General features: G+C 42.8%; 1 protein-coding gene across 4 annotated transcripts in view; it reads left to right on the top strand.

Annotated features, from left to right (window-relative positions):
* The window catches only part of Hecw2 (HECT, C2 and WW domain containing E3 ubiquitin protein ligase 2), a 363,598-nt gene that overhangs the window by 324,971 nt on the left and 19,736 nt on the right, over positions 1-18,891 (top strand). For all 4 annotated transcript variants that reach the window (XM_036173112.1, XM_036173110.1, XM_036173111.1 and 1 more), the window contains 6 exons: positions 7,902-8,054; positions 10,074-10,172; positions 13,998-14,127; positions 15,103-15,249; positions 16,007-16,121; positions 18,615-18,700. In XM_036173112.1, coding sequence (XP_036029005.1) covers positions 7,902-8,054; positions 10,074-10,172; positions 13,998-14,127; positions 15,103-15,249; positions 16,007-16,121; positions 18,615-18,700 — 730 coding nt within the window. The remainder of the gene's footprint in view (positions 1-7,901; positions 8,055-10,073; positions 10,173-13,997; positions 14,128-15,102; positions 15,250-16,006; positions 16,122-18,614; positions 18,701-18,891) is intronic.

The following is an 18,891-nucleotide window of genomic DNA, read 5'->3' as shown; positions in this document are numbered from 1 at the left end:
CAGTGCCAAGGTTCCTTGAAGAAAATGTTGACTCTAGGCTTGAGACAAGAAGTCTATCCAAGATGGAGCCTGAAGTGTCTCCTAGTACCTTACACAAAGTGGGGAAGTTGGTCAGCAGCCCAGAGCCACAGGGCGCAGGAGCCAGCAGAGTCCCCACTGACCAAAGTGGGAATAACCCCAGCTACAAAATGAATGAATAAAGGGATATTGAATTGTAACTCCGAGTGAATGAATTCATGCTCAAATGAGGGAATAGGTAGGAGAAAGGAAAATCTCTCCAAATAACTGAGGAGAATTTCCTAAGTGTGGGTTGCCTAGTGACTTTCCCATAAGTAATTCAGAAAGAACATGGGGTAGAGGAGTGGGTTAGTTTTGTTGAAACCTGGCAAACATCGTCTCAGTCCTAAGTCATGTGGACAGTGTGTCCTACATGTGAGAACGACACTTTACCCAAATCCATAATCACAGTCTTGCTACAGGAAAAACATGGGACAGTTCCCAGTTCTTACAACATATTGTAAGAACCTCTCACCAGTAATCTCGAAAATCATTGAGGACATTGAAAAAAACAAAACAAAACAAAACAAAACAGAAGAGTCTGAGAGAATGCTACAGTCAGGAAGAGATGTGATGCCTGAATGAATGCCACTTCCTGGATGAGATTGTAGAGAGAGCAGGGTAAAGAGAATGGACTTTGTTAAGAGTTATACATCAGTCATGGCTCGTTAATGTGCCAGTCATGAACCAAGTTTTGTGAAAGAGGTGATTCCTAAGGGACTAGAGCCCTGAATCACAGATACCCCTGCCCAGGGGTAGGATTAGAGGTCTTAGTAAAGAGACAGGGTGGCCTGAAGTGTTTCACTCAATGAAGTAGGGAAACATTGAGTGAAAATAGGGTCCACTTCATGCGTAGTCATCCTCTTCATGGGCCTCACGCTGAGGAAAATCACACCATCAGCGTGATCTAAAAACGTCAAATAAGTCACGCTGGTGAGGTCCACTTGAGGCAGACAAACATAGCTCCAAGTTCCTGAAAAACAACTTAGGCGACCATTGCCTCCAAGGGTTATTAGCAGAGAGGATGATGGGAGGGTGCTGACCAGCTGCCTGGCTAGCTGGGGTAGGTCAGATGAGGCTAGAGGCCTTCTTTAGGGTTCCCATCTGATGTATTGATGAGGAATGTTCTCTACTGATAAGAGGTATTCATAAAGGCTATGCAAGAGCTTTTTACCCTGTCTTTTCTTATAATTCTAAAATAATAGGTTTAGCAAATGAAAACATTTGCTCAGGATTTGGAAAGATCTAGCTGATGTTTCCTTTTTGAGTTTTCTTGTTGCCTTGTTAGACGGCTGACTTCTCTGGGGTTATTTCCAGTATGGACCTCTGCCATCACTTATGGTCAGTAGAGTAAGTAGAGTTAATTTTGTGACAAGTCTTTTTTTGACACATGATCTTGTTATGTTGCTCAGATTGGCTGTGAACTTTCAAGCTAGTGACCTCAGCCTCCAAAGAGCTGGTAGCCTAGGGATGGAGGAAAGCATTGGAGATGCTATATATTCTTCTTTGGTGTGTTGTTTTTGTTAATTATCCTAGCATCCAAAGCTCATGTGGTATCAGAACTCAGGTAGATTCTGACAAGGCATCCAGGCTATTCCCTAATTCCTAGTGCCTCCAAACTAAAGAAATAATGTCCTAGACAGAGATGATGTTGACTCTGGGATTGTTCCGCCTCTTTTTTTTTTTTTCTTTTTGGCAGCTCTGTAAAGGGCACCTTTATTTAAGAAAGAATGAATTCATTATGTGCAAAGTGCTGTCAAGATGACATCAGTCATCAGTCTCGCCAGCCACACTTCGACTAGGAAGGGGCGTATGCAAATAGTTTTCTTTGGGGACCGTGAGTAGGATCTTTCTGTATTCCCCGGAGATAGGGACATAAAAATAACCAGGGGTTGGGGATGACGTGAAATAGTCCCTTGCTCACTGCTTATTAATTAACCCATGCCCTCACCCTATAACCAAACTGGAGGCCGAGCTGTGAAGCTGTAGGGCTTCCTTTGAACTTGGGTTGCTGCTTTCTCTCTTCAGAGAGAGATCCACATCATTGGAATCATCCTAGCCTGCCAAAGATGGATGCCATGTAGCCACACTCTGGCGTGGTACCACCAAGTGCAGCTGTATCTTATGAGACTTCCTTCCTCAGCTCCAGTCCTTGTTAAGTGGCTCCAGAGTGAATGCTTCTGTGCTCTAAATGCCTGTGGCTGAATCAGAAGGCTCCTAGGCCGTGTGTGCTTGGACAAACTTATGGGAAAAGATAGTGTGACATCCTGAGGCTATCATCACATTCTCTCATCTGTTTCCATTGGTCAAGTATTTTTGATTTGGTTATTTTTAGGAGAATAAAATTAACTATTTTAATGCATGTCAAATGCTGCTAATAACTCATGTAGTGGGCCAGGCCAGCAATGTGATGATGGATAAAGTGCTTTGTCAGCAGGCAGTGCTGGGGACACCATGGCCACCCTACCGACATCTGGGCTTACTCAGAAATGCCCTCAGATGCAGCTGTTGTGTGGCTACACACCCGTTGTCCAGAGTTTCTGTATTTCCTTGCCAAGCCTTTAGCTGTGGAACCGACCTAACTGGCCAAACAGGAATTTAACAAACGATCCCTGTGATATGAGTCACATTAACTATTTATATGGGAGAAGTGTTATAGGAGCTGCGTGCCCACATGCCCTGCTGTGACATGTTTCATTGAATTTGCTAGACCTAGATAGAAAATTGCAGCCCACGACATACTCCTAAATATGCAGTTCTGCATTTGGAGTTAAAACCAAATTAAAGGAGAATGACTAGCTTGACTTTGGAGTGACTCTATTCATGTTTCAAGAGTTGGAAAAAAAAAAAAAGGAAGATAAAATGTTTCCTAGTTAAATGTACATTTCCTTCTAAAGAGGATGTTTGTTTTCTTCTCTTCGGAGTGAGTTTTGCTTTCCAGCTTAACTCCTCAGAGAAGATGTTTGTCTTCAGCCACAAGAGGAACCAATCAGTAAGGTCATTGTTGTCTTAACAAACTTGACCACGTTAGAAGATATTACACTGTGAACTTTCTAAGCCAATTCACTTGTGTGACAATCATTTCAGATTGAGTCATTTCTTAGGGATTGGCACAGTTTGCTCAAGGCACTGAATTAATGTACCACCACCCCATAGCAAACTGGCTCACGTTCATTCACACTGGCAAATGCCAAATAACAACATAAGAGATGCTTCTTTTCTTGAGAGCATCGGGGAGCTCTATGTATTTAGCTCCTCCTAAATATCAATCTGCCAAAAGGGGAGTCTTAATTAGGGCTTCCATTGCAGTGGTGAAACACCACGGCCAAAGAGCAAGTTGGGGAGGAAAAGGTTTATCTGGCTTCCAATTCCACATCACAGTTCATCATCACAGAAATCAAGACAGGAACTCAAGCAGAGCAGGAACCTGGAGGCAGGAGCTGATGCAGAGGCCGTAGAGGGATGCTGCTTACTGGCTTGCTCAGCCTGCTTTCTTGTAGAACTCAGAACCACCAGCCCAGAACTGGCACCACCCACAAGGGCTGGGCCCTCCCCTATCAATCACTAATTAGGAAAATGCCCTACAGGCTTGCCTACAGCCTGATCTTATGGAAGCCTTTTCTTAATTGAGGTTGCCTCCGCTCAGATGCCTTTAGCTTGCGTCAAGTTGACGTAAAACTATCCAGCACAAGGAGTATGACAAAATCACCTGCTCCAAGTGTGGTCAAAGTCTAAATTTATCTACAGGGGAGGCAAATACACATGGGTCCTTAGAATATGCTCTGGTAAGTGCAGTATTATTGAAATAATCAAAGTGAAATCTTAGGGACCACCCTGTAATTTTTAATGGAAAATCCACAGTAGAGCCAAGTTTGCTTATACCAGCCATCCCCAAGAAAGCTGGCTCACTTTCTCAGTTTGCCTATTATTTCAGCTCCCTGTGACCCTGGGATCCTGTGGGCCTCTACAAAGTAAAAAGCCCAGCAGTGGAGTGATCACAGTAAGTCAGAGAGTATTTATGGCTCCTTGGAGGAGTCTCACTAAAGGTTTATAGTAAGCCAGATGTTTTAAGAAAGCATTTCCCTCCTCCCTGTTTTTGTAACAACAGCAAAACATTTCTATACAGAGACTGATAGTAAACACCTTTAGACTTTGCCCATCGTGCATTCTCCGTGGCACGTACACACCTGAACATTTTATCAGGGCACAGTAACAGGCTACACACAAGCCAGCCCGGTGCATTTCAGTATAGCTTTATTTATATAACCTGGGCTTCAGCGGGTGTGCCCTCAGGACACAGTTTACCAAGCCCTGTTCTGTGAGCAATGTTGTTCTCATCTTGATGGACGGTTAAAATTTACTGAAGGGCAGGACATATCGGATAACATTAAAATGAAATTAGGACACTTGTTTAGGGTTCAAGACCTGGCCTCAGTCTTCTCTGGAAAAAATGAGGTAATTTAACAAAATTACTCCCATGATATCTTGGACAATTGGTGTCCTAGCTTTTATTTCTGTTGCTGTGATAAATACCATGGTCAAAAGCAACTTGGGGAGGAAATGATTTATTTCATCCTATAAATTATGGTCTGTCATCCAAGGAGACCAGGGCAGAAACTCTAGGCAAGAGATTGAAGCAGAAATTGTAGAGGAATGCTGCTGACTAGTTTGCTTGAAATCTCCCAGTCACCTATCATACACAACCTGGACCACCCGTCCACAGGTGGCATTGTCTACAGTGGGCTTGGCCTTTCCACATCAATCAGTGGCCGAGAAACTACCACCTAGACATGCCCACAGGCCAAACTGATGGAGGCAACTCCTCAGCTGAGACCAGTGTAAAAGAAGTGGCGTTCCCAGGAGGTGGGGTAACTTCAACCTGCTTTAGCGAAGCAAAGTGTCCAGACTGACTTAGCTCCTTCGCCACACCTTAGGGTTGGGGTCAGTTCCAGGAGACTAGGGAATCCCCGCCTGTGTAGTGAGAAAAGGCTAAAGGAGGTGACCTGCCTAGGAGTAGAGAAGGAACAGATACCAGAGACCAAGGCATCCAAAGATGGAGTCCTACCAGGAGTGGCTTGTTGGAAATCATTTCCCTTCAAGACCTAGATGAATGTGTAGACTGGACCTGGCATTTCAGTCTTTGTTGGAAGGTTGTGTCAAAGACCGTCCAAGTGGAAGGTGTCGTCTGCTGCTGCTGCTGCTGCTGCTGCTGCTGCTGCTGGCCTCCGAAGCCAGAGCTAGGAGAGGAAGAGGAAGCCACAAAGAGGCTGCATGATGAGGGTAGTCTGAGCTTCTGGGTACCTCTGAATGGCCCCAGAGAGGCCTGAGGATGGCCTTCCTAGCCTCTCCTGGAGCTACAAGTTGACTTCCTTATCAGCAGTTATAATGACAGGGCTACCTAGAGTCACAAGCACCTGCCCCTTTCTGCCTGGTAGGTTTCCCACAGGTGCACTGTGGGTATGAATTGAGGCGCCTACAGTCTTTACCCATGCCGTGCTGGACAGCTTTAACTGCGCTACTTACGATTCTTTTCATGTATATTAGGAAGAAGTTGAACTAGCACTTGGAAATTTCAAAAATGTTATGTAAGACAGTGTGCAGTGAAAAAAAATCCAAGTTGGTTTATTGAAAATAGATATTAAGTAAATAATGGTATCGATAGATATAACAAAAGTGGGAAAGTAATATGTGAATTGTTGAAGTCCACACTATACAAATTCAGTTACACTATCACTACATAAAAAGGTCATTTTTATTTTGTTTACATTTTTATTTTTCCAGAGCTTCTGCCTATAACAGGATTATTTTCTAGGTCATAAAATTCCATCACTGGAAAAGGCCCAGATGACTCCACTTTCATTTAAAGAAAAAAAAGTCAATAGTGGAAGCCAGGTGAGGCACTGTATGCCTTTGTTCCCAGCATTCAGAGGCCAAAGTAGGTGGGTTTTTTGCAAGTTTGGAGTTTGAGGTCTACATAGTTAGTTCCAGCCCAGCCAGGGCTACAGAGTGAGACAGGACTAAAGGGGCTGGAAAGATACCTCAGTCAGTAAGTAACATGAGGGCTTGAGTTCAATACCCAGAACTTGTTCAAATCTTAGATGGTCTTTTAATAAAAAAAAAACCTGGAGCCTGATATTGGGGTAAAAGCTGAAAGATCAGAGAAGTAGAACAGCCAGCCACTACTTCTTACCTCTACGAAATCCTCAGCCTAAAGAGAGTGAGTTCCTGTTTCCTCATGCCTTATATACCTTTCTCTGCCCTGCTATATTACTTCCTGGGATTAAAGTCATGTGTGCTTCCCAAGCAAAGGCATGAGATCTCAAGTGCTGGGATTAAAGGTGTGTGCTACCATGCCTGGCTCTGTTTCTCTCCTAGACTGGATCAATCTCTTGTAGCCCCGTGTGGCCTTGAACTCACAGAGATTCAGACAGCTCTCTGCCTCCTGAGTGATAGGATGTAAGGTGTGTGCCACCACTGCCTGGCTTCTATGTCTAATCTAGTGGCTGGTTCTGCCCTCTGATCCTCAGGCAAGTTTATTAGGGTACACGATATATTACCACAAGAACTCACCATTTTAAAATTGGTCCAGGCCTGTTAGCTCACACTTATAATTTTAGCACTCCTGGGAGTGCAGAGACACTCCTGAGGAGGCAGAGACAGGTGGATCCTTGAAGTTCACTGGTCACTTATCCTACCCTGTTTGGTGAGCTCCAGGTTAGGAAGAGAGCTTGTCTTAAGAAGATAGGTGTCACCTGAAGACTTGATATCTGGCCTCTGCATGCATACTACACACACATACACACACATAGACACAGATACACACACACACACACACACACACACACACACACACACACACACTGGCTTCTGCATACACACTACACGCCACACACACACACACACACACACACACACACACCACACACACACACACCACACACATACCCAAATAACAGATCTGGAAGAGGTAGAGGTGGTGGGAAGGATAAAGCAAACAGCATAAAGCTGGCTGCCCACCTCACTCCCATGGCTATGTGTGGACTTTTTATAAAAGGGCTGATACAGTGTATTCATTTTAAATTTAGCATCTCAAGGGGCCTTGTATTTCAAACTTCTCTTTACTGCGCTCATCCCACTTGGGCATCGTTGGCCTCTGGTTATTTCTCAAACCCTTCACTGTCTTTAGATCCTCTTCCCTCTGACCCTGAAGCTATTGCAAGTCAGGTGGGATCGGCAGGGGAGTTTGGGGCTGGAGTTCCAGCCTGCCCCCCAGTACCTCCTGTAGAGAGCTTACTGCGCCTTCTTTTTCCTTGTCTCTAGGTTTCCACGGTGTTTATAATTTATACTTTCGCTGTATCCTCATTCCTTTTTTTTTTTTCTTTTTTGGCCTCTGATCTCCCTAAGGGACCTTTTTTTCTTCCCCCATTCAGAAAATTTCCAGAAATCCCTGAGGCCTGCATTTCCTTTAAGTAGATGTAACTGCTTTCCTTTGTATGAATGAAACATTCCCATGACACGCCTTTCCCTGTGACCTTGCATTGGACATTTAAGAAATGTATATTTGTGTGTGTTTGTATAAATCATGAGTGCACTGAATATAATTTACATGTCTCATGGGTAGCTGGAGCTTTGGGTATGAGCTGTATAAATGTCTAGTTTGTTATTTTGGGTCAAGAATACGGAGATAAGAACTTTTTTCACTTTTGTTTGGATAGCCCTGATGTGCAGACTATCACGGTAATAAGTATTCTTTAGAAAGTTAAACACAGAAGAAAATATACCCAATACCTAGAAAAAGTAAAAGCTGATTATTCTGCATGTGGATTTTTGTTGTTGTTTTACAGGTTGGATTACAGTGGGCCTTCCAGAGAGTTCTTCTTCCTGGTATCCAGAGAGCTCTTTAACCCCTATTATGGCTTATTTGAATATTCAGCCAACGATACATACACAGTACAAATAAGTCCTATGTCTGCTTTTGTAGACAATCACCACGAATGGTAAGGACTTTGTTCCTGTGACAGTTATCCTCCCCTGTGGTAGCCCTCCCCCCCAAAAAAAAGGAAGCCACATTTCTTTAAACATTTTCCCCTCTTGGTTAAAAATTGTATTATCAGTCATACACCTCATTTGGATTTTATTTTTGTTGTCAAAACTTAATTAATTAAAAAACTTTTGAATTGGAGAAATGTTACGGGTGATTCAATTCTTAGCAAGACCCAAGTCCAGTGGTGCTCAACCCCTCTAGTGCTGTGGCCCTTAAACACAGTTTCTCATGCTGTGGGGACCCCAACTATAACATTATGTCTTTGCTACTTTATAACTGTAATTTTATGAATCATGATGTAAGTCTCTAATATACAACCCCAAAGAGATTGTAAACCCCACAGGTTGAGAACCACTGCCCAGGTCCATCTGGTAGAGGCCAAGCAGCTTCACTAACAGCCTGGGGAAATCTGGCTTTGGGTGAGGGGAGCTGGGACAGCTGGCTGGGGCCCTGGCTGAGGCCTGTTCATATTTATCAGAGAGAGAGTGTGTGAGAGTGAGTATGTGTGTGTGTGTGTGTGAGAGAGAGAGAGAGAGAGAGAGAGTGATTGTGCATGAGTGTGTGTGCATGAGTGTGTATGCATGAGTGTGTGTTTGCATGAGTGTGTGTGTACATGAGTGTGTGTGTATGAGAGTGTGTGCATGAGTGTGTGTGTGTGAGTGTGTATATGTGAACATGAGTGTGTGTGCATGTGTGTGTATACATGAGTGTGTGTGTGTGTGTGTGTGTGTGTGTGTGTGTGTGTGTGTGTAGGGGGTCCCCAGGCAACTCAAGTGCAGGAATAGGAAGTCAGTGCAGCACCCTCTCATACACCAGCACGTTTCAGCCACTTAACGTTGGAAAGCAGAGATTGCCTTTTTCTTAATTGATCACACTAAACCAAGGCAAACAATCTCAAGATCTCCATCTGGAGGCACTTATTCTGAAAAATCCCCAATTACACTCTTTCCAAATGTCCTTACATCTTTTTCAAATCCCTGCATTTGTAGACTTTAAATATTTACATAACTCCTATTAACTTGTTCCCGGTTGTTTTTTCACTGATAGTAACAGAGAAAGGACCTAAGTGGGAAAGGTTCTTGGAGTCATGCAGCTATTGATGGTGAAAAGCATTAACTCTGAGGACTTGCTCCTCAAATTAACTTCTTGTTTAGTCACAACTTTGGCGGCCTCCTAACTCTGGCTGTGAACAGCTGTGCTAACATGAGTGGAAATAGAGTGGGACCAAGCTGCTGGCCACTGACATCAAAAAGCCTTCCTGACTAAAATTACAGAGCCACAGTACTGTGGTAGGCATCAGACTCTGAAGATCTGGAAACCAGGAAACTTGTGATGGAGAAGACAATTGTGTACCTCAGGCAGAAACCCCAGTCTGAACAGATCTGAAAAATAAAGTTTCCAAGTTGATTCAGAATAGCATTTCATTTTGGAGAACAGAATGTCTCATGGGGAAAGCCCCCCAAATGAATGTATGAATACTTTGTGTGTGATGGTGTTTACCATCAGGAGTGAGGCTAGAGAGAACAGGGAGGGATGGGAAGCTCCTCAGTCTGCATAAGGGCTTTTCATCATGAAAAGTTTGCATGAGAGAAATCAACCAATATCCAAGCACACAAACTGAAGATGACATTTTCTCAACCTTCTTAGTCTTTATCAGGACCTCTTGGGATGATCTGGGGAAATTTCACCGAAAGGCTGTGGGGAATTCATACTGTCGCATGCGGGGTGATACAGGGTGACATTGCTAACATGGAGTAAGGATAAGATGTCCCTAAATATTAGAGGAACAGATTTCCTCTACAAGTAAACACTGGCTAATGAAGACATACTCTACATTGCCCAGAACCTCTCATAAAGCTGGTAGGCAGGTAGTCTTGGACAAACATAGAGTTGAAGTTCATTCTAGGAAGTAAACACAGCACTCAAGATGCTGCTCAGTAGTGTTCAGCTGCCTTGTGTGTCTCCTTCACAGGTTCCGGTTCAGTGGGAGGATCCTCGGGCTTGCACTAATACACCAGTATTTATTGGACGCCTTCTTCACGCGACCCTTCTATAAGGCTCTTCTCAGAATGTAAGCAAATGTCTATGCTAGCATCGTCAGCATGTAAAGCTCAAAAGTCCTTTCCTGAAGAGCTTTTTGTCAAGGACCCTGTTTATCTGCACACTACCACAAATCAGTTGCTGAGTGAATAGCAGTTTAGATTTTGAAAATAAATACAATTTCAAACAGTTATTAGCTTCTAACCCTTTATTTCTGATTACCCACCAAATCTTAGGTTTTTGTTTCCCCTCCCTGAAGAGTTGGTTCTCATCTGCGGCAACACATGTTTCTTTAAAACAACTGTACTTCAGACACAGCCCTGAGATTCTTGCGGCATCATTGCTGATTATTAATAGACTAGTTGTGGGTTAGTCTTGGTGACTCATAGCCTGCACCCCTTTATGAAGTGCGTGCTGCATTTTGCCTTAAGCACTTTCAACAGCTTGTTCTTGCTCACAGGTTCATTTTCTTTTGTTTAATTTTGGTTTTATTTTTGGTTTCTTTGTTAGGCATAGACAGTGCCATACTTCTCTTGAGACCTTCCTATATCAAAATAACAGTGTATGGGGCACATGAAAAATTAGCATCCGTAGAACTTTTTCTTTGTTTCTGTCACAAGGAAAGAAAGCAATTATTGTAACAATGAAGAGCAAAACCACCCCTATTCAGTCTGCGGTCCCTTAGAAGACCAAGCAGAAGACAAGTGTAGGGGGAGGAAGCTAGACATGGAGACTTAAATTGCAAAGTTCTGAAGTACTGGTCATGGCCGGGAGCTGTCTGGCACATCCTCCCATCAAGTCCATAGACCTCTTGTTCCCTAAAGTGAAGAAGTCCTGACCTCAAATGAAAACCAACAGAATGAGACTTCAGTGTGCTCACTAGGAAGACTTTCCTCCTGAGTGACAAGGACCATCTTCCCGTTGTCTTCTCATAGTTCCATTAGGTTTACTGACAGCTGTACCCACTGCTTACATTGACCCCTAAGTCACACCCTCCACGTGTGTTGGTTCTGGCTCCTCTCCCTCCAGATAAGTGCTTCTTTTTTTTTTACACTCTAATTTATTTATTATTTTTGCCAACATTGGGCACATTATTTGCACTTCCCTCCCTTTTTATTATATTTGTGTTTTAATTTTACACATCAGCCATGGGTTCCCCTGTCCTCCATTCCCATGTCCTCCAGGGCCAAGACTCCCCTGGGGATTCATTTAAACCTGGTGGATTCAGTACAGGCAGGTCCTGTCCCCTCCTTCCAGGCTGAGCAAAGTGTCCCTGTGTAAGCCCCAGGTTCCAAACAGCCAGCTCATGCACTAAAGATAAATGCTTCTTATTCCTACCTTCTTAAATCATTTTGCTACTTCTGATACTAATATTCAACTCTGGGGTAGCAGAGGCAATCAGAAACTAAAAGTTCTTTCTGACACCCTCCAGTTTATCCTGGGTCTTTCCTACCCTGACACTCGTGACACTGTGTTCTCCCTCTTCCCAGTCCTCTGTGGGCCTTTCCTCAGATGTGCCCTTTACCTTGGGTTCCAGAAGCTTCCATCCCATGCCCCAGCTTCCCTCTGACAGAGGAATTTTCTCTACTTGCTTCTTCTCCTAAGCACCACGGAATCCAGCCCCCCACCTTGCTTTCTTGAGATGCAGGCTCATGTGAACAGTCCTCTGAACATTGCTTTCTTGGGTGTTTCAGGGGGATCCCAAGTTTGCATAGTTAAAGTGGAACTCATTATGGGCCTTGAAGTGTCCACCGGAAGTTAATGCTACACATGTTCTTGGTTATTATGATTAGACATCAGAAGGAACCCTTAAACAAGTATAGCAGATGCACAGTACAGGTTTTTGAGTTGTGTTCTCTGTGCTGTGACAAAATCCTTGGCCAGAGCAACTTAGAGAAGGTTCGTTTTAACTTACAATTTGAGGAATGCTGGCCTTCCCGGCAGGGCAGCTGGTCACATTTCATCCTCAGTTAGGAAGCAGAGAGAGTGCTCAGCTCGGTTCCTTCTTCTTATTCAGTCTTGGACCCCAGCCCATGGAAAGGTTGGTTCTGCACACATTTAGGTGGGTCTCCCACTACCATTAAGTTAATCTAGAAAATTTCCCCACAGGCATACCGAGAGGCGGTCTCCTTGGCGATTTTGTATTTCAGTTGACTTTTAGTTGACACTGTTAACCTTCACTGCATCCTTTCCTGCCTCTGTCCGCATCCCGTGGCGTACTTTTTCCACCAAAATCATGTGACCTCAGCAATCTTTTCAGTTCATTTCACTGAAAATTGTTGATCAGTGAGGGCAGCATGGTTGAGGTAGGAGCGCCCTTCAGAGTTGGCCTGTGGCGTGGGTTCATTTGCTGCCCCCATTTTAGATCACGCTCCTCTCTACTCCTTTGCAGCATGACCGTCTCCTGGTTTCTGTGTTCCTGCCTCTGCTCTCTTAAGAGCCTTGCCCTCATCAGCACATCTCTCTTACTCTGACTACATCACTGAAGTATGTTAACTGCTTCCCATCCCATTTTCAACCGTCTCTTCTTCCAGAAGAACTATTTGTAACTCATCTCCCTCCCTGGTTACACCGTTCCGTGTCTTGAACCCGAATCCCTGTGATCCTTAGAGTAGCCCTCAAGGCTTGCTCTCAACTATTTTTCTGTCCTCATTCTTGGGCTACTGAGAGTGTCTTATGTTCCATGTGCTTGGAGTATTCTGCACTCTGTGCCTTTGGGTTTGTTTCTGTTATTCTCTCCTTCATCCCCCCTTTCCTCTAGCCCATTCCCTTTCTATCTCTAGATTTTCTTCATCCTGAAAAATGTAATACAGGCCCCATCTCATCTAAGCGTCTTTCACGGTCTTGGTACTTCCTTTTCTTCTTTTTTCTTTCTTTTTGAGACAGAGTTTTACTCTCTAGCCCAGGCTGGGCTCAGACTTGCAGTCCTTACCCAAGCCTTCCAAGTGTTGGAGCTGTGGCATGGATTGCCCTGTCCAGTCTTATTTGATTATTAATTGAAGTAGCATGCATTTTTAGCTGTGCATGTTAGCACTGCCTACTCTGCTGTTACTCACACTTTATGTTAGCTTATCTGTGGTGTGCCGGTCTCCCCAACAAGACCACTTCCTCCCCAGAGCAACAAGTCCACCAAGCAGTTATTAATATGTGTGGCATACATTCGATACCTAGTAGATACCTAAAATAAACCGAATGAGACAACCCTTGAAATTGAGCTAAAAGGCAAGAAATTACAAAACAGATTAATGACTGCCACCTTATACCAGGGCGTACAAGAGTAACTCTAGCTCAGGTAGCTCTTGTCACCGCGAAGAGAACACGTCATCAGGGGAGTGAAGTATAGGAGAGTGGGTGGTCATGGAAGAACTCTTTGGCTAGTTTTATAGTGGTAGAGTAAGAACCCCAAGAAAAGGGGAAATGGATGGACATCCGTTACAGCATCCAGTCTTTGTAAAAAGACAAGTGAAAAACAAATCAATAAAACAATTCAAATTGGGAGTACAGTAAATTTTAATAGGATAAGACAGCGAAAGAGAATTTTGGTGCAAGTTTTCAGCCTGATCCAGGTACAGATCTGGCACTGGTTGTGGATGACCATGTATATGGCAGCCATTCTTTGTACCTCCTGGCTTTATTTTTGAGGGAGAAGATGGGTAAGCGGTTCCTGTGGCATTTCATGTACCCAGGATTTAAAAATGTATAGCCACAATTCTGTCTCACTTCTTCAGTAGTGTAACGGCCAAACTTGTGACTATTCCAAGTACCACGGCCTGTGGAATGGGTCTTGTTCCTTCCCCGTGATTCTGGAGTGTGCTGATAACGAGGCCTGTGTGTTTGCTTCTGTCTGCCATCCTAGCCTCTGCGACCTGAGCGATCTAGAGTACCTTGATGAGGAGTTCCACCAAAGCCTTCAGTGGATGAAAGACAATGACATCCATGACATCCTGGACCTCACGTTCACTGTGAACGAAGAAGTTTTTGGACAGGTCTGTTCCATGCTAACTGAAGGCCGTTGGCTGGTGAAAAGTTAATTCTGTGACTAAGATCAAATGCTAGTCTATTTGGGGCTTGTTACATGATTGAACCCAGGACTACTAAATTGTAGTAAGCTTGAGTACAGAGATTACTCTCATGCCAACTACAGTTTAAGATGTTCTCATTTATAGATTGTGAGAAGCATTTACATGTTATCAATAGTCTTTTTAGTTCCAACTCAAATGGATATGAGAAATGAGCATATCTAGAGACATGAGAATGTATCTTATACAGAATTCATTTGGAAGTCTCTGCTATCCCTGAGTTGAATATTAAATTATTTAATTATAATATACAATTAATTAAGATCCATTTAGATTTAAAAAACTGTAATTGGTTGCTTTGAAACATGGAGAATGTGTGAAAGCAGAGACCACACTGGTTTTATTTTAAATTTGATAGAAGGGAAGACCAAAAGATTTCAGTCAGGAGCTGTGTATTAGTTCTCACTAATTGGGATTCTCCTGAGTTTCCTGCAGTTTACATGCTTTGAAAAATGAGCTCTCAATTTAAGATTTACTAAGGTGTGTTTCTATTTTCCTTAAGTATATCTTTTATACTGGCTCATCAGGTGTAGTTGATTCTAAACCTTAGATCAGCGGTTCTCAACCTCTGTGGGTTGTGACCTTTCGGGTCACCTAAGACCATCTGCACATCTAATATTTAACATTATAATTCATAACAGTTGCAAAATTAGTTATGAAGTAGCAATGAAATCATTTTATGGTTGGGGTCACCACAATATGAAGAACTATATTAAAAGGTCGTAGCATCAAGAAGGTTGAGAACCACTGTCTTAGATGCTTCTCGCTGCTGTGGGGTACTCCTGAGGCAGATAAGGGCCAGACACCTGACCTCAGCTCATGGGTAGCAGTTAGCATCAAGTGTACTGTTTGCTGATCAGCTCTTTTGCTTTCTAATGGCAGATCACCGAACGAGAGTTAAAACCAGGGGGAGCCAATATTCCGGTCACAGAGAAGAACAAGAAGGAGTACATAGAGAGGATGGTGAAGTGGAGGATCGAGAGGGGTGTGGTGCAGCAGACGGAGAGCCTAGTCCGAGGTTTCTATGAGGTAAGGCATCATGGCAGATGTCTGCAGTCCACAGCTGGGCTGCCTGTCTGCTCTGCTGGGCTTCATGTATAGAACATTTTTCTCTTCTCTCTCACTGTGTCTGCTCTTGTTCCTGTAATTCAAACTTTCAAATCAAATCTCTTCCCATATACCTCCAAAGCACACATTTGAAAGCTTCCTGTGCATGTTATTAGAGATCACTGAAATGAATGGTTTACTGATTCTAGGTGTACCATTTTAATGGTTTAATGACTACTGATAACATGGAAGTTATGATTCTTACTCATACTCAGGTATGCATAATCAAATCTCATACTTGATATGTGCAATGATTGTGTATACATGCCAGAACTGATCACATATATCCCATGTAACTTTCTCTGTGAGATCACTGGATCTCTTTCAAAAGAAAAACAACAAACAACTGGATTAATCAATACTCAGTTGTGAAGCAAAACCCTGCTATCCTAGTACTCACCAGACCCTGCCTTGCTTAGCTTCTGAGACCACAGGAGACCTAGCATGTTCAGTGGTATATGGTGATCAACCAACACAAAAATTCTAGAGGCTAAGCCTACCAGCTTTCAACGAGAAACATACCTTCTTCCATCTGTAGAGACTATGGCAAGATTCACATACTAGCGCTGAGCATAACCACAGTACTCTTGAAATTCCCAGTGTCCTGCATGTCTGATGAGGTGTCCTTGTGGCTGGCATCACTCTAGGCTCCTAAGCCTGTACCACTTCTCTTCCACAGGTAGTCGATGCCAGGCTAGTGTCTGTCTTCGACGCACGGGAACTGGAGCTGGTCATCGCTGGCACAGCTGAAATAGACCTCAATGACTGGAGGAACAACACTGAATATAGAGGCGGTGAGGCTGGGTTTATAAATGTCTAGATGTAAGTTACTGGGGGTGCCTGGTTCAAGCACAGGGCTGAGCACATAGTGGACAAAGGCACTTGTTTTAATCACTGGTCTGCTGCTGTTTTCCTTGAGAGCTTGGGCAAGGCCAGTCCCTTCCGTACCTAGTGACTTCATTAGTCAAAAAAGGGGAAGGCCTGTTTACACCCCATCGGAGGATGTCATAACTCCTAATTGCTGGTGAAGAAATGTGATCCTGAGAACACCAATTAATTATCGGATGACGTTGTTGGTGAGGCATGGGGAGCTTATATCCAGCTGGTCAAACCCCACCTGACTGATCTACGTTCTACACCTCCACATACCACACCCTTTGGGCTGCCTAATCCTCATAGGCTTGCTTCAGTTCCTTGAGCTATCTCTCAGTTATAAGTCACAGTTAAAACTCCACCAGGAACAAGACAGGGTTCTCAGAATTCAGCATGTCCAGCTGCAAGGCCCTTCTCAGCCGGAACATTGAGTTTGGCTGAAACGGGAACCGTTGTAAACTCATTTTGAGTGGGACTCTTTGGAAGTGGCTCTTTGTAGATCAGTACACATTTAGTCATCTGGACCAACGTGATTGGGTTTGTTTCTTATTAAAAAGCTGAAACCTAAGAACAGCCCAGCGTTTTGTCGAATAATTTCAAGCAAAGAAAGTATGCATTTCCTGGGACGTGTTGTGGTGTTACTGTTTTCTCTGAAAGGCCATGTTAAAGTGAGGTCTCCATCATTGCTGTTTCCGAAGTCAAACTGTGCAGCAAATTTCTCTGGCTGGACACATATAGCATCCATATATGATGTTGGTTATTATACAAAGCTTTATTAGCTGAAATATTTTTACTTATTAAAGTATAATTTCTCTGATATGGCACTTAACTTAAATTTTGTGGTAAATATTATTCCCTTGTCCCATACTCCAGGGGATTCTAATAGTAAGGCAGTCATCGGATTACTCATTTTTGTATTTACACAGTCTAAGATTTTTATTCACTACATGTGAGTAAATCAAGGACCTATTTTAGTGGTAAATCTTCCCGAATGAGACCTTAGAAGAGTCCAGATAAAGGACGAGATCCTAAGCTGCCATCTTTGCCCAGTGCGGCTAGTTGGCACCACATAAAAAGAAGTTAGGCTGTCATCTACCATCTGTTCCTCCAGCAGCTGTCTGTGGATGACATGATGAGACAGTCATTTTTCTTTCAAAACAGGCTCAGCACAAACAGTAAAGGCGAAGCAGAGAAGTGTTGGTTCATAAGGACAGGAAACTTTAGTGCCTCACACAGCTAATGCACTGATCTTTTGCCCACTAACCAAGTCTCTACCAAGATTACACCTGGTCACCATGCCTGATCTAATGCTGTTTACCCTTCACTCAGACTCTTTCTTCTTTAAGGGGAGTAGGTACTCTTGATGAAATGGCAGGCAAAAAAGGAGATTTCCTGGTCAGTTTGACAATTATGGGGCCATGAGGATACATTCAAATTAATTTCTACTCACCTTCATTTTGGGAGCACAGCACAGAATTGAATAAAGTAGTTTTCGTAAAATATGACTATCAATTGACTTGAATCATTGATTGCTTATGAATTCCTTCTCTTTGAGCATAACTATCTTTACTGAGAAGTTAGAAACCCATAACCCCTGCTTTAACCCAGACCATGAGATAATATTGGCATTTTATGTGAGATAATACTGACATTTAATTTTGACATTTCATTAATTCTTCTAATGTATAGAATAAAAGTAAAACTGTGATAATTAGTTGAAAAAAATTAAAGGTCTCTTTCCTATTTGTTAATAAATAGTGTGAAAATAATTTGGTTTTATTTCTATTTTAATTCTTTTTGTGTTACTGGGGACTGAACCCAAGGCCTTGCCCTTGCTAGGCAAGTACTTTGTCATTGAGCTACACGCCCAGTCTCAATTACTTGGTTGTATTATGAATTATGAATAGTATAGGTAGCTTTTAGGGAAGCATTTGGGGTTGATATAGGCAGCTTCAAAAACATTTCCATTCTTCTTTCTTTGTATAAATTGTGTGACTAATGTGTCTCTCATCAGAAAGTCCTGCGAGGGTCTGTTTTGTCATCAGACCCCCAAGCTTAGTATAGTGCTTGGCAAAATAGTTTCTTATGGAAATTAATAAAAGAGTTAAGCATTTCTCATCATAACAATTGCATTTTTCAGAAACGATGGAGCTAAAAAGTAACTTATTGGTTGTTCTTTTCACTATAAAAGAAAACAGAGCTATTGGTTCCACTTGTGCTGTCTTGTTGAACTTTTGATACCCATATAATCATATTTACAATGTTGTTCCTTCATCTCCAATTATAAACAACATTTAAAGATGTCAGTCTGTGTAGAGAGTGGTGGTTTGTTTTTTTATTTTTATTTTTTTTAATTTCTTGGTAGTTTAAGATAGAAGAATCAAAGTAACATGAGCTTTCGTGGTGGTTTGTAGGGTACCATGACAATCACATCGTGATTCGGTGGTTCTGGGCTGCTGTAGAACGATTTAACAATGAACAGCGACTGAGGTTGTTGCAGGTAAGATGCCATTAGCCCATCAGTTTGTAACACAGTACTATATTGTTGGAAGTATGTATATATATTTTTTTTTAGTAATTGCTAAATATTCTTCAGAAATGCCAACCTTGTTTATCTGGCTATGATATTTCTATACCTTTCTGACTGCATGCCCACGTACTGCATCACCAGCCGAGTCAGAGCACTTCTTG

This window comes from Onychomys torridus, chromosome 23 (genome assembly GCF_903995425.1).
Source record: "Onychomys torridus chromosome 23, mOncTor1.1, whole genome shotgun sequence".
In the NCBI taxonomy this organism is placed as follows: Eukaryota; Metazoa; Chordata; class Mammalia; order Rodentia; family Cricetidae; genus Onychomys; species Onychomys torridus.
Note: the sequence above shows the minus strand (reverse complement) of the source record. Positions and strands in the feature narration are given on the sequence as shown.